The sequence below is a fragment of the Ciconia boyciana genome, chromosome 1, assembly GCF_034638445.1.
Source record: "Ciconia boyciana chromosome 1, ASM3463844v1, whole genome shotgun sequence".
In the NCBI taxonomy this organism is placed as follows: domain Eukaryota; kingdom Metazoa; phylum Chordata; class Aves; order Ciconiiformes; family Ciconiidae; genus Ciconia; species Ciconia boyciana.
The window spans coordinates 121,298,945-121,315,239 of NC_132934.1; the positions used below are offsets into that span (position 1 = coordinate 121,298,945).

The 16,295-nt window shown below is 40.6% G+C and overlaps 1 protein-coding gene across 1 annotated transcript; it reads left to right on the top strand.

Annotated features, from left to right (window-relative positions):
• The first annotated feature begins 532 nt into the window (after window positions 1-532).
• Window positions 533-14,090, top strand: FAM3B (FAM3 metabolism regulating signaling molecule B). Its single transcript, XM_072852171.1, has 8 exons — window positions 533-874; window positions 4,605-4,748; window positions 5,577-5,700; window positions 6,415-6,473; window positions 8,790-8,840; window positions 10,044-10,131; window positions 10,984-11,116; window positions 12,029-14,090. Exons 1-8 carry the CDS (start codon window positions 853-855, stop codon window positions 12,113-12,115), a joined length of 708 nt encoding a protein of 235 aa, XP_072708272.1. The 5' UTR covers window positions 533-852; the 3' UTR covers window positions 12,116-14,090.
• Window positions 14,091-16,295: the final 2,205 nt, after the last annotated feature.

A 16,295-nucleotide genomic window follows, 5' to 3' on the forward strand; every position in this document is an offset into this window, starting at 1 on the left:
GAAAGAGGAGGGGGCTCCAGTGGGGCCCTGCCCCACAGCCTCCACAGCTAAACCACCAGGCAGACCCTGGCCATCGCCAGGAAAAAGCCCACTCTTGCTTGCTGTTTGCTTTCGGGGTTGGGTTCAACAGACTTAAAAATAACTGGTTCATTTTGAGATTTGGGGGGAAACAACTTTTCGAACGGGCTGCCGGATGGTGTGTCAGCCTTCCTTTTCATCCCGCTGGCCAGCTGCTTTCTTTCTGCAGAAAATAACTTTTAGCACTACCTCTTATGTTTGAGTTTTTAGGTGGCATCTACAGTTACATTTCCTTGGCTCAAAAGGGGCTTGGTTTGGCGGATGAATCCTCCCTCCCCTAATCCCGCATGTCCTCTCCCCCTGCAGAGCAGCCGAGGCCATTACGAGCGCCAGGCCGGCCCTTCACCGGCCTTTGCCAAGGAGGTAACGTGAGGCTTCGATGCCGCCCAGCCCTCCCCGACACCGCCAAGGGGCAAAGCGGCCGGGAAAGCGAGGGGGGCGTCGCGGCTCCGCTCCTCCGAGGTGCCCCGCGGTTCCCCCGCCTCGCCTGCCGGGGTGGCGGCGGCAGCCGCCGTCTCCCCCGCCGGCCCTCCGTGGCCTCCCCCTCAGAGCAAATCGCCCAGAGCAGCGGGGTGCGGGCCTCGACCGGCGCTGCCCTGCCCTGCCGTGCCGTGCCGCCGGCGGCGCCGGGGCGGTGCGGCGCTGATAGGTGACCGCTCCCCTTCCCGCGCCGTCCCAGTGGCTGTAGGACGAGGCGGGGGGTCGGCCCTGCCCGTCCCGAGAGGAGGAGAGGGACGTGGAGGAGGAGGGGTGGGCAGCCCGCGCCCGTCTTGAATGATGGGGCTGAACCGGCAATGTGAGTAGCAGCCCCGCGCTGGCGGGGGCTCGCCCCGCCGAGTGAGGAGGGAGGCGCGGAGGGCGCCGGTGGCGCCGCCCGAGCTCCCGGGGAGGCAGCCGGCGCCGCGCTCCCGCCTTGCGCCCTCCTCAGGTGGGTGCCCGGAACCGCTCCCCGGCCGGGCGAGCCGAGGCCGCTGTCGCTGTGGGGAAGGGGCGGGGGGTTGTTCCCGGCGGCGTCCCCTGAGGCGAGCGGGGGCTGAGCCCCCGGGCCGGGGCGGAGGGGCCGGTGCCTGGCCTCGCGGCTGGGCCCGTGGCCAACAGCTGAAAACGGAGGGGCACCGAGCTTTTTATGCTGGAGTAATTTAAGCTCGCGCCTTAAATAAATTCTTTTTTTCCCCCTGTTAAAGTCCTGCTGCGTACGGGTGGGTGTGTATTAGCGAGGTGTGGCAGCGTGGGGATTTTAAGTCAGTTAAGCACAAAAAAATTATAATATATGCTTACATTTAGTGCTTTAGTTGCTGCCAAGGGGCAAGCGAGCACCGGAGGGAGAAAGGAGATTGGGAGTTGCTGTAAGGTGGGAGTGCTAATCCTCTCCTTTTCCTTCTGCTTTGCTGTCTTACGCGCCCTGCCACACCGCCATCCGGACTGTCTGCACAGCTCCTTCCTCCCTGCTCCTCTCTGCCCTCGTACCGGTCTGAGGCTGAGAGTATTGCCGAGTATCTCTGGCTGAGTACCTCTCCCTGGCAGAAACGGAGTGAGGGAGCTTTGTGCCACCTGTCTGAGCACAGCAAGCCCCTCTGTGGCACGCCGTCCCCATACCGCTCCTCGGTGCTGAGCCGAGTGGTGGGCTGAGGGGCCACAGCCTCTACAATCAGCGGAAGCACAGTCTGGCTTTCGTGGAAGTAGACCGGCTTGTGCATTTTATAACTCCTAACTGCTGTGGATAGCAAATTTTAAGCTCTCTTAACTATCTTAAGTTTGTCTGAGCTTATGGCTTACTGCTGTTGTGTAGGGTTTTACGTGTGTCTATGCAGGTACTCAAAAAAAAGAGTGTACGTGTGCGGGATATGCAACCTCAGTAAATCTAAGAGATCCAGGTGGACCCGGCAGAGAGCTTCAATGCGGTCCCCCAGTGCCTTCTGAATCCAAGAAAGCAAAACCAGACGTGGTGGACAGTGAAAACATTTTCTGACAATTTTGAGAACTAAGTACAAACTGTGCAGGAGAGTTGGTAAATGTATTCCTTAAACCTTAAAAGGCGTATTTTAGAACTGTTTAAGAAGCTTGCGGTTTAAGTGAAACATGGAGTAGAGTAACAGAAGTTAGACATTCTCTACTTTCTCTTCTACTTAGGTAAAATGCTGTGCTATTGAGCCTATTTTGCAACAGAGTTGCTCCATAGTTTTGATGAAAAACAGTGCAAAATCATTGTAAAGATAAACCTGCTAAGCCAACAACAGAAAAGGCAAAACAAAACCTGACTGATTATCTCATAGATCTTTACAATGCACCCCACCCCCCCAAAAAAAAAATCACTGAAATCTTTAAATAAACTTCTAGTGTTCACTTAATTCTTCCTGGATTTTGTCTTTGAAACTTGTGACTTGGTTTCCTTTAAAAATTATTTTGTGTATAAATCTGACTTTTTTTTTTAATATTCAAAATGAGAAAAACTGAGTAAGTTTCATTCTGCATGGTTCCTGCAGCTTCCTTCTTCATGTGCGTGAGCTTTGTCAGTTTTCACGTTCACATTCACTGTATGAATTAAGTGTTGGAGTAATTTTCAGTATTATTTTAGTGCAGGTTTGCACCACTACTAGTGGTAGAGTGAGACAGATTTCTCTTAGACTGAGGTAATAGTTGGGAATTTTTGTTATATCTCTGAAGATTCATTATGTTACTTTCTCAATCTTAATCTTTCGATGAAAATGCAGTAAGTTTCTCACAGAATCTTCCATACAGTCACATAAATGCACACACTTATGGCTCCTTAAATACAGTGACACAGAACATTTTAAGAGCTCAAATCAGTATCTTAAAAGGGCTTCCTGTCCTTTCTTTTTGTCTTTTTGTCTTTTTTTTTTTTTTCCCTGATGCAGGAAATGAGAAACTAGGATTATTTACAGAAGAACGTTCAATGTTCATAATGATCTGCATTCTTCCTTACTGAGGTTCAAGGGGTAGAGTACAGCTGTGCTTCAGTTCTTAAGGATGACTGGGTCAGAGAGGGCCACCTGCTACTTCTGTTGCTATTATAAAGAAGGAGGAGTTCAGGTGATAGTACTGTTCAGTGTTAGCTTTACTAATCTGTGTTTTCTACAGTGTTTTGTTAGACTTTTTATTTTTAAAGCTAAGTGGAATGCAGGAATAACCACATGCACAAATATGGGATAGGGAATAGCTAGAGAAGTAAAATCTTTACAGGAAAAAAGATTTGGTCTTTATGGTGGATTATAAACAGAACCTGAGTGTAATTAAGTTTACTCTTAAGAAAAAAAGTCAAACTTCCTTCTGGCAGGAATAACCAGAATTAGAGCCTCCAGAACATGTGTGTTGGACTAGTGTGTCTATTCTGCAGTAAAAGATGCAGACCAATTGGGCAGAATTCATGGGGGAGCGGTAGGACCTGCAAAACAGGACTTGAGGAGAACAAGTGAACAATTTGGCCTTATTCTAGAGAAGGGGTAGGGCAGAAATCTTAACATTTATAAAAGGCAGTTCCAAGAAGGAAAGGAATATCTTCTTGAGTGTAAATTGTTATAAGGAAAATTTAGGCTAGATAATACACAACTATTTTCTAGCAGGTTGGCAAAGTGAACATATTGGATATTTTTGGACATTGGTTCTGATGAATTTGATTTTCAGGACTACGAAACAAAAAATTTTCCTTTTTCACTTCAACAGACCATTATGTTCAAGGACATGTTTCTTTACAGATCAGGAAGTATCTCGTGACATCAAAATGTCAGTGTTTCACAATTGCAGTGTGATATTTCCTTGTTTAGCATTACAAATTAAGTGGTGCATTTCTTCTAGATCAGGAATGCATGTTAGCATTTCTAATGAAGAGGAAGAGGAGATATCCAATATGGAATTGATTTATATTTCTTCATAGTCAGGAAAATTGTGAATCCTGTTTTCATAGTGTGTAGATGCGCTGATAATACAGTCCATGGAAACTGGGGTATAACTGAGAGAAGGTGAAACAGTCACTCCAGTCATGTTTGAATGCAGTCAGACCTCATTGTGTGAATGAGATTGTTTGGGCCTCCTTCAGTTATTTTTACCCAGCATGTGAAACGGGTGGATGGAGGGAGGTCCCTGTATGGTCAGCGTTTTAAACCATTCCTGTAGTGTCTGCCTATCACAGAAAATCAATAGTAACTGCAAACTACCTGTATAGTCACATGTAGTATCTGGTACGTACTTTTCAGAGTCAAAATCCTACTAGGATTAAGTTGAACTTCATGTTTCTTTGGGGTATTATGGGTGTGGGTTGAGGGGAGTCTTGGGGGGAGTTTTCTGCTTGAAGGCGAAGTTTTAGAAACAAAAGTGGTTGTGAGAGATGGGGATGCAACAAATACTCTATTGCCGCATCTCTGAAGGCTGTGGTTAACACAGTATATCAGAAATAAAATAGCCAGTTTGTATAGCAATGCCAGAGAAAATATAAGATTTTGTGTGTTGCTATGAAAACTTTTTTATGTCTCTGTGGTTTTCTTTCTTTTTTGTTTTTTTTTCCTTGGCAGATCTTGCGAAATTAGCAGGGTTCCTGTTGATATCGTGGGCTGCTTGGTACTTGGGATACTTACTCACTGTTTTTGTACCCAAAGAGACAATAACAACATCTATTGCTAATCTTAAAGGCATTGGAAAGAAACCGGTGTTGAGAGGTGTGTAGCTGTATTTCTTTTTTTTTTTTTCCCTTATACTGTATCTAATGTTGTGTATTTACATGGTAAATGACAAATGGCTTGTTAGCTAATAAGCGATTTGGTATGTGCTAATATAAGGATGAATTTGGCTGTGTAAAGTTAATTAATTAGTGCAAGTCTGAACTATTTCTTAGACACTGTCTTTGAAGAAACACAATGTCAGCTGGTTTTTGCCAGTATGCAAATATAATTAATTGAATAGTAATGTAAGAACACCTTATTTGTTTGCTGGCATACAAGCACAAAGCTGCAGCTGCAGCTTTGGTTCTATCATCACATGTATTTTACGGTTATGGTAAACTGTTGAATCACTAACCAAACTTTGTGACTAAATTCTCATTATTTCTTTCCTCTAATCTGACTGGGTGGCTTAATGTGTACATTTTTCTCATTCTATGACTATGTTATCCTGTGAAAAAGGCTTAAAATGAGAATGATAACCATTAACTTCAAGCTATTGGTAGGAATCCTTCATCACTCTAGCCCTTGCTTTCTGTTATATGAAATAGCACAAAGTAATTACTCTAGATTCAAATCAGATCATACTACATGGGGCATTTTTCCCTAGATAAGCTTGCTCTTGGTCCCAGCAGCTGTTTGAAAGTCAATGGTAACTTAAAGCCCAAGCAAATCTGTGATAATGTTGCCACAATACTGGAAAACTGGCAGGATTGCCTTCCGTGTATATACGTTTGAGCTTAGCATGTTGACATTAAGTAATTCTTTCCATGTAGAAATTGTTTATGCAGCATCCAAGAAAACATTTTCTCATCTTTATTGTTGTAGCCCCAGTCCCAAAAAGGCAGAAGTGTGATCACTGGTCTCCCTGCTCACCTGGGAACTATGCCTATCGGATTCTTAGTGGTGGTGGCAGAGAAAAGCTGGCTAAAATTTGTTTTGAGGATGAGCTGTGAGTACCAATCTAACTTTAAAGCTAAGCAAGTACTTTGTAGTGTGAAGAAGGGTGTTTCATTTTGGTTCACTAGCAGCAAGTAAGCTCCTACCAGGGGGCTCCTATTCTGGTAATAAACTTCATAATATATCTGACAGTGTTGAACTTTTTTTTTTCCCCCCTTTTTGTTCTTTTTTTTCTTAAATACCTAATCTCGGGTTATTTTCTTCCTTCCTCTACATTAGCTGCATTCAGCTGTTAGTTTCAAATATGATTTTTGATTTTCACGGTGCAGGGTAGCCAGTTTACAGTATGTTGAATGGTCAACACCTTCTGAAAGTGAAGTTCTTTCATGGCTTTTCAAACTGGACAGGTAGAGTGACTTCATAACCTTGCAATGATCTTTTGTGTAGATATAGTCCACACAGAATACTGCCACAAAACCACATTTTATCTTGTTTTTTTTCTACTTTATCTTTCTGGCTGCATTTGTATGAAGTACTTGCTTGATCTGGCTCAGTTTGAAAGACTCATTGTGCATCGTTGAAGGAAACTGACTGATATAATGTGCAAGATTTTTAAGCCATAGCTCTTTTTTACTACAAAGTCTTGAATTAAATAACTGAAGGAAACATGAACATCAGAAAGTGACTTACCATTAGTAAATATAACTTTGGATCACAGCTGCTGGATGGATGTATTCTACTGATACTGTGTTTATTTTGATTCCAGGCTTATAAGTGAAGAGAAAGGTAACGTTGGAAGAGGTATAAACATTGCCATTGTGAACTGTAAGTAAGAGAAAAAAGTGTTAGAGACATACCTTTGTACTGCAATAATTTACAAAGGTTTGGGGGGGGGGGGGATGTTTTGTTTTGGGGGTTTTTTTACTAGCTAGTATAGAAGGAAAGGGAAAGGCAAAAATTGCAAACTTGATTCATGTTAAATGTAAGAAAAACAAATCCGTGTTTGAGAGAAATAGTCTTCTGGATAAACAAAAGAAACTTGTTCATAATCAGTATAAGAAAATAGAAAATGTGTACATAGAAGCAGTATATGTGTATTTTATTAGATTAAAGAACTGCTTCTTATGTAACATAGTAAAAATACCTGTGATCTCCAGCAGTAAGACTCAACTTTCAGGTTCAGTCCTTGATAAAAGGTATCTGCTGCTCCACTGATACGGGGCAAGCAGTAACTGAGAATTGCAGTTCTGCCCCAAGGTACAACCAAGTTACAGCTTCTTTTTCCAGACTTGGTCAGTGCACAGAAAGACAAACTCAAAGCTTGATTAATATAAAACTGTCATTATATGTCTTTGCTTATAGTAGGAGCTATTGGAAAGCAGAAGGTGCAGTTCATTCCAGATCTGGAGGCACTATTTTAATTTAGATGAATAGGAATGGTGATGAAGTGCAGTGTATTCAGTAATGGATCCTGAGAAAAATGAAGGCCTAAATGTTGTGGGGGAGGGGAAGAAAGGGAGATCAGATGCACAGTCAAGTTGACTTTGATCACAAAACACTTATGTTCCAGTTTTTTTGTCTGAGTATTGCTAAGCAAGACCTTGACCTTGTCTAAACTTGCATGATTTTATTGAAGTCACTGGGTTAAATTACCATAGACAAGAATCTGTTCCAAAATTTTTTTTTCCCAGTTAACCACTGCATTTTTTTTTTCCAGTAAGGAATCATAAAAACTTTACTGGTTGTAACAGGTAAACAGTTTAAAATGAGTTTTCAACATACAGCTGTAGAGTAAGAGGGCAAATGCTCATCTTGAATGCATAAGCAAGATTATAGCAAATAGGAGTAGGGAACTAGCATTGTCTTTGCATCTGACATTAGTGAGGAAAAAGGAACGATATATCAATTTTTACACATTTTTAAACAGTCATTTCCTTCATCACACATATAGTTGTTTTAGCTACACTTTCATCTCCATCTGCAGGTAAATCTGTCCATTATCTTGAACCACTTTGTAGTGAGACATGTTTTCTACGTGTCTTCTAATTAGATCAGTCAAGCTAATGACTGTGCTCAATAAGTTTCCTATGGCATCACACTTGTATTTTATTCCATAATGATAACTTTCTTCTCTGAATGCATATGGTCTTTTGTAAGAAGGAAGACAGAACTATTAAGCCCAAGCTAACAACACAGAGGGAGAGAGAAAGAATTTTGTGGATTTCTGCTGTCCTCACTACAGCCTTTTCTATTTCTTTGTGATCTCTGCTCGAAAGAAGCCCAGTTCCAGAATGCTGTTTTACCACTGACAGATTTTTGCCAACTTTTCCCCTCCTCAGTGTGATAAACCTACCATTTAGAGTCCTATGTTCAGAAGAATTTGCCTTCATGATTTTACCCTATATGGATCAAAGATAAGCCAGAAAGAAATCAGGAACTGCTGGATCTTCTCACTAGAAATGAGCTGATGCACTCTAAATGGAAAAGACCCTCTCATGTAGCAGGGATCCAGGGAGGGTCTTGGATAACAAAAATCAATTAACTCAGTTGGTATGGATTTAGAAATTTGAAAAGTATTTCCAATTGTATATGTCTTGTTTAAACAAAGATAGCCATCTAAACAGCATAATTAATGATGAATATTGACTGAAATGTTTTGGAATTACTAATTGTTTGCATGCCCAATTTCTGATACAGTAATGACGAGTGTTGAGGTTCTGTCCACTGAGATTCAAATGGTATGAAAGCTTGCACATCTGAAATACTGCGCAGAATAGTATTAAGCTCATTCAAATAGTCTTAACCAATTTTCCCAGTTATGGTTGTGACCTAGTATAGTATATATAGATATAAAAATATGAAAATACACAGTAAACTGAATTCCTTCTTTAAAATAAAAAGTAATAAAAATGTTTTAGTCACATTTGATGATTCAGAGACTACATGAAACAAAATAGTCTCCCCAAATCTTACTTACGTTATTCCATATTCCTTCCAATTTAAAAACTTAAACGAAAGAAAACTCAGAAGCCCAATAATAGACAAAATTAGAGATGCCTAGCTTTAGCTGAAAATGCTGTATATGCTGATTGAATTTAATCATTTTTGCTCATATTTACACAACTTTTTTTTTATTTACAGATAAAACGGGAAAAGTTACATCGGCAAAATTTTTTGACATGTGGGAAGGAGGTAGGGAAAAGAGTACAATAGAGCTTTTGTTAGTGTTTCAGCATTAAGAAAGGACTTATAATTATCCTGCTCTTTCAAATTACTATGATTGTATTATCGACAGGGATCAGCTAGAAACAAACAGCTGTTGTCTTCATAAAATATGCTCTGGCCAGATCTGATGACAAATTTTGCCTGAAAAGCTGAATTTCTCCTGTTGGTTGAGATAGTTAATTGTCTTTTTTTTTTAATTGTCTTACTTTTTTTTTTTAATTGTCAAATGCCATTTTTTGTCTTTTTTTTTCCCTCTATTATTTCGGTCCAGTAGGAATAGCATTTAACGAGGTACCACATCCAGATACTTCACTCAGCAAAATTCCTTTTCCTGACATATTTTGTTCTATTTTAATTGTAAAATCGTCATAGGAAGTATGCTAGTCTGTCTCTTAACATCCTTCCATGTAGCTAGAAAGATGATCTGCTTTAAGAATAGCTTTGAACACATTTTCCAAACTTTGGACGATAGCAGTTTCCTTACCTATTAGTAAGGAGAAACAGAATGCTATGAGGCACTGTAAGCTGATTCTCTGACCACTTAAGAATGCTTGTGACCTTACATGCATTAATAGAAATCACATTGGGACTAATGATGGGGCTACAATTTTACATAGGGTATATAGACTGTAATGTCTTCAGGGTGCCTATTACTTTTTTTTTGTATGGAAAATTAGTGTCTTGTGTATGTTTAGCAATTGCAAAACCAGTAAATAGCTTAGTGCTGCAAATAGGCTGCCACTTAATGAAAGTGGGGGTACAGTGGGGTGTGTAACTCAGCTCTGCAGTTAGCATGGTAGTAGGAAGCCCACAGAATAGCAATGACTTCTCCTGGGCTGTTCCATACTTTGCTTGCACGTATAATATTATGTGAGGTAAACATAAGAAACGATGTATATACTTACCCTGGGCGTAAATGGCTTTTGTAGAAGGTCAGAAGTATCTTTGTTTACTATTGGGAAATGCAGATGAAGCTTTGGTCTCCTAGCCTTCAGTGAGAGCTAGCAGCTTTCTGCACCTTTCAAGATTAGGCCCTCTGCATGTAAACAGAAAAATTGCCTAATTAGGTCTCATTTTGAATAAACAAGTCCAAAAAGTGAAAACAAGTTGAAAGTAGGTGGAATACAATATGTGTGTAATGAATAATCAGTTGTGTAATTGATTCAACAGACCACTCGGGAGAGATGGTGACTTTCATTAAAAATGCACCAGAAGGGTCCCTCCTTTTGATGGTTACTCATGATGATGGAAGCACCCGGTAAGCAAGTTATTCATGACAGGCTGAGGAACAGAGCTTGAAAATCACTATTGCGTAATGGTGTAAAGGAATGGTAAATTTCACTCTATAGTCAAGGTTGTTCTATCATTTCCTGCCAAAAAGGTTTTGATTCCATGTCCATCCAGTGCTTGCCCGTATCAAGTATGTTGATGCTTCCAAAGATGGATAGATAGCGTTATACTTGTTTCAAAGCACCAGTCGTCCTCATAAAGGACATTGCCGTTACCTCTGGGTCACAACCTTCTGTTAGGAAGGTATCCACACCTCCAATTATAATGTATCTAGTTTGCTTTCCTTCCTGCATCTTAACCTGATTGTTCAAGTGCTTTCAAATCTTCAGTTTTTTTTAGTTGAATTCATGATATCGTAATTATACAGGGAAGGACTTAATCATTTGGTTGACAAGCATTTGATGCCCTTGTCCTTATTTAAGAAGGGTTGAAACATCAAATAGTATTTGAGATGCATTTTTCTTTCTGCTATGCTGTTACAAACAGGTTGTATTAACATCAGGAATGTAGAGAGGAGGAAGAAAAAGAATTTTGCTCTGCGAGTTTAATGGCATGCTACTAAGACAGCTCTCAGTGTTGTCCCAAAAATCGGGGTTGATTTACCCAGTGTGCAAAATGCCAATATAGGGCTTTCTATAGCAGTATCAATCATTATGTGAATTGTATATTTATATTTGATTACTACAACATCAGGATTTTTAGAATTTCTCAGTGTTGCTTCTGCTGACCTACTAATGTAAAGCATGAATCAGTTGTGTTCTTTTTCAGCACTTTTCACATCCTGAATTTTTAACACTTTTTTTTCACTAAATTTTCCTAGGTTGAAAAATGAAGCCAAAAAATTAGTAGAAGAGCTGGGAAGTAAAGAAATATGGAATATGAAGTTCAGGTCAAGCTGGGCTTTTATAGCTGCCAAAGGCTTCAAGCTGCCAGATAATATCCAAAAAGAAAAGGTCAGGTTCATTTTATTTTCACTTTGTATTTGTCTGTATATCAGGTATAACCTTCAGATGCAGATTTCTTGTTAGCTATAATAACTGTAGTCTGTTCAGTAAGCCTCAGTCGTACAAAGCAAGTTCCCTAAGGTGTTATCATTCTTTGCTTTGGATCTGGGCCATGTACAGTACTGACTTCTACCACACCAGCACTAAATCATCTGTAGACAAATTTCAGAAGTGACCAGCAATTCTAGAGAGTCTCAGTTTTGAAATGTCCAACCTGACATGCTGTACAGAGACTTACATTTTCTTCTGGAAGGACAAATTCCAAGGACTTCCTAAAAATAAAGACTCTTTTTATATGAAAATTGGGCTGTCTCAAATTGGCCGTGCAAATACAGCAGTGCTTGCATCACAAAACTTTTCTGAATAACTTGCCCTCAGGCTTCAGGAGGACTAAAGATACCATTTTTATATCAGATTTCTGTTTGCATCTGTGACCTTGTTGTATTTGCTTTCTATAAGCCCAGTAGTGCTCATCTGTATGACAGAAAGGCAGGCAGAAATTAGAAAACCCAATAGAGATGTCAGTTCCCTTGATGATACTGACTCCCTCCAAAGGCATGTGAAATTTCCGTAGTTGTTTTTTCTCCAGAATATTGTTGCAGTCTTCTTCACATTACAGAGCTTCTGCAGGAAAAAGGTATTCAATTTAGTGTATATTATGACAGCCATCTGAGAAATAAATAAAGCACTCTGTGTAAGAGAGAAACTGGTGGAATCTTCACCCATTATGTCGAGCAAGATGTGCAACATGCTACCTAGCTTCCCAGTCCTACCCCATTACCCCCTTCTGTTGTATGAGGTTTGACAAACTAGTTTGTAAATGGAGAACCAATTTTTTTTTTTTTTTTTTTTTTTAAACAGATAAACCACTCTGATGAGGACAACAGATACATTGGCTGGCCAGCTGAAATCCAAATAGAAGGCTGTGTCCCAAGAAACCTGATCTGAACAAATGCATACCTCATTAGTAAAGATGATTCTATATTTTTATATCTAGGACTAGTAAATTGCCTCTGAACCCAATAAGCATCTGAACACTAATTGTAAAATAAGTCAAATGCACAGTTTTTAACCTTTCTTTCCTATGTAAGGTTTTACTCTAATCTGAAAACAAATAGGTATTTTGATGACAAGTGGAAATAAAATACTCTGGTTTGGAATTACAATGTTCAGGAAGTCAGTCATAAAATACCAAGATTTTTGAAAGTGAGTATACATTGTCATTAGTAATTTTAGGGATTTGGTTTTGTTTGTTTATTTGTTTTTAGTATGTGTTTTCTTTTGGTTCCCTTTAAAGATTAATATGCAAATAGCACTTAGTCTAAATTACAATATAAAATCACTAGCAATAAAGAAAATTATTTTGATGTTAGTTAATTAGTAACTTCAGAAAAAGTATGAAAATAGCAGTTACATTTGCTGAGCTGGTTTTAGTGATGGTGACAACATGGAATAGCAATGTTAACATATAAAGATCAAGTTACTTGAATTATTTTACCAAACTTAATCTGCAAATCTACATGGTTTGTTTTAATTGTTTTTTCTTCTTCTAAGTTTAACTTACTTGTAAAAATGTAGTGACTTCATGCAAGCTTAGGTGTTATTCATGCTAACTGTAGAATCAAACACGTGATTGTAAGGAAACTGTAGAAGCCATTTATTCGATTTCCCTTTTTGTGAAGCACATCAAGTATGTCTGGACCTTTCTTAACTGGTGTTTATCCCCCTGTTGTTCTGAAGCCTCCCATATGGCAGATTCCACAGCTTAAGTTGCTTCCTGTAGCATTTCACTGTTATTCTATTTATTCCCCAAACATACTGAATTGACCTAAAAGGACCAAGCCGATTACATGGAGAATAAGTCATCACCATTCTTTTTATGCCAGTCTATTATGTACCTGAAGACTGTCCTCATCAACTCTCTCATCCCTAGACTGAACCTACCTGGTATATTTTAATCTTTCTTTACATTTTTCTCAACATTAAAACATTCATTTAGCAGCAACTTCCTTAACGTGCTGTGCTTCAAATGGGTCACAGCACTCTAGACTTTGGGCAGGAGAAAATCAGTAGTGGTGACCTGAGAGGATGGCTGCCAACAGCCAGATTCAGTCTGCTCTGGCTCTCCATGTTGCCTGGTTGAAGCCCTCTCAGTGGTGCTCCAAATCTCTACCCTGTCGCAGCTGCCACTACCTACTTGTAGTCACTGCTGTGTTCCCAGCAGCTTTCTGGTACCACATCCCCCACCAATTCCTAAAGCTACATTTCTTGCTGCCAGTTGGAGAACTGCTCCATAGCTCCGGGACACTGCCAAAGAAAGCAGTTAAATTAGTTTGACGCAGTTTGACTTTGGCAGACTCACAATGGTTGCTACTTATCACCTTGCTACTGATGAGGTGGTTACAAATTGAGTACTTAAATAGCTGTTTCAATATTTTTCCACATCTAAGTCATTATTCTTTTGTTATTTTTGCTTGTTCATCCTTGTCCTGGTTTCGGCTGGGATAAAGTTAATTTTCTTCCTAGTAGCTGGCATAGTGCTGTGTTTTGGATTTTAGTATGAGAATAATATTGGTAACACACTGATGTTTTGTTTGTTGCTAAGTGGTGTTTACACTGGTCAAGGACTTTTCAGCTTCCCATGTTCTGCTGGGCGCACAAGAAACCAGGAGGAGGCACAGCCAGGACAGCTGACCCAAACTGGCCAAAGGGCCATTCTGTACAATATAACGTCATGCTCAGTATAGAAACTGGGGGGGAGTTGGCCGGGGGGCCGCGATCGCTGCTCGGGGACGGGCTGGGCATTGGTCGGCGGGTGGTGAGCGGTTGTATCACTTGTTTTTTTCCTGGGTTTTGTTCCTCTCTCGCTCCCATGTTGTTTTCCTTCTCATTACTACTACTAATAATAAATAATAATAATAATTATTATTATTATTATTATTATTTTGTTCCAATTACTAAACTGTTCTTATCTCAACCCACGAGTTTTCTTACTTTTGCTCTTTCAATTCTCTCCCCCATCCCACCGGGGGGAGGGTGAGCGAGCGGCTGTGTGGTGCTTAATTGCCGACTGGGGCTAAACCACAACAATCCTACAAGTTGTGTAGGTCAGGGGCCTCGTTTTGGTATGTTACACATCTAATAGTAAATGAATGTGAACTGTTGTAACACCTGCTGAACTTGGCGTCATTCTTGAAAGCTAGGGATTTGGATGGAAGACCCAAGGTTTGCTAGCAGTTGCAGGCTACTTCGCCGTTAAGAAAACTTCTCTGCATCTGCTGCTGTTCCTTACACATGTGTTTTAGCAAGAGAGGAGAGCTATCATAGGCATCTAGCTTCCATATGAGCCTGTGGTAGGACAGAGCTTTTGTGAAGATAATTCAGTGCTCGTTCCTTGGGAGTTTTGAAGCAGTGGGTTCCAGGTGCCTTGTATGTGGTTCCTAGGGATGTTATAGCATTGCAGTGAAACCAAACCTCCCCTGTTGCTTCGGATAAAGTGATCTAACCAACTGTACATCAGCGTTCCTGTCATCCAGATCAATGCCAAGATGTATGGCTTCTGTATGTTTATTTTCTTAAGTGTACAGCTTCATGTCACGAGTAATTTATGCAGGCAGTGTTCATGTTACTGGCAGAACATTTATTCCTTTACATTGTAATCACCCTTTGTTGCATGCTTGAATTATGAAAATAACATAATTATAGTACTAACAGTTGGCAATCCTCAGAGTGCCAAGCTCTGAGACAGTCCTCAAACTCTGTGCAGTCTGACAGTCATTGCCTTCTACTCCAGGCCACAATTAATCTTACATAAATTACAATTACATTTTACATCAATTTCTGTTTAGCAGTTAGCCTGAAGTATGCAAGTACTCCAGGCACTCCATTCGCCGCAAGTACTCCATTCTTTACATTCTTTACATTTGCTCTGTTCTTGACACTCTGTGCAAGTACTCCATTCTTTACAAATGGAGTAAAAGGTGCATACCCATAATCTGAATCACAGATAAAATCACCGAGAACTTTTCACAGCACAAGTCCCTGCAAAATGTTCTTTAACTCCATCGTGTTTTCACTTTTTCAGAGATGCCATTGAGTCATCTAGACAAGAGTTAATAATCTGCAGTATTGAGTAGCTATCATCAGCTTTGTTTTTCTTTCTCATGCCACAGTGTTTAAATATGGTAGGCAGAGGAGCCTCAAGTACTTTGGTAACTCTCTGATCTCAAGAAATCATGGAAAAGTGGTCACTTGAGAAAAAAAGGTGCCACTTTTTCAATCACTTTTCAGAATAGAAGCAATCAGAGAGAGTTGGTTTGAAAGTGGGATTTTGACTTTGCACACACAACTTGAGCACTTTTAAATTAACTGCCTTCTAAGGAGGAGTGAAAAGCTTTTTCACGGACCTGTAATTCTGAAAAATTAATCTGGGGAAATGTTAAATAGCTTCAGATTTCAAAATAATCAAAAAAACAGCAAGTTAAACATTTAATTTTATTTGGGGGTAAGGTCCTAGGGTGTAGGATCCCTAATGCAGATCTCATTCCTTACCTTCTCTGTCATGTGCTCTACACCACAGGCAAACTTGAGTGGTGGAGGTCAATGCTGTCAATGCCAGGTGACACTGTCAACCACAAGCAGTGGGTAGGAAGTGATTTGCTGCGCTCTCCTGGGCTGGGTAGGTGCTGTGGTCTTCACCATGCCTTGTGAAGTACTTCTGGGCGGTTAGTACAGCATGCGGGATCACCACCATGAAATGAGGTTAACATCTGCAGAGCAATTCATCTTTATCTAAACACTAGTAAGTAAATCCAATGGGAAAACATGGGCTTTAGGCAGTAGCATTACTCAGGGCTTGGGTTTGTGTATTTAAAAGCAAAATGGCACAGCAGGTGGCAGCAGTGTCTTTCCAGATCGTCTGCATCTGTTTGTAGAAGTACCCAACCTCTCTGCGGTTACCTGTCCTGGACAGGCACTGGAAGACACAGACACAGGTGGAGGTCACCCTGCCTTTCACTCGCAGCTGGGAGGGAAGCCAGCAGCTTTGCCTCTAACATGCTAGTCTTTCTTTTCCTGTGCTTTGCCAGTGGCAGGCTCCCATTTCAAATATCCCCACCAGCACCAGCCT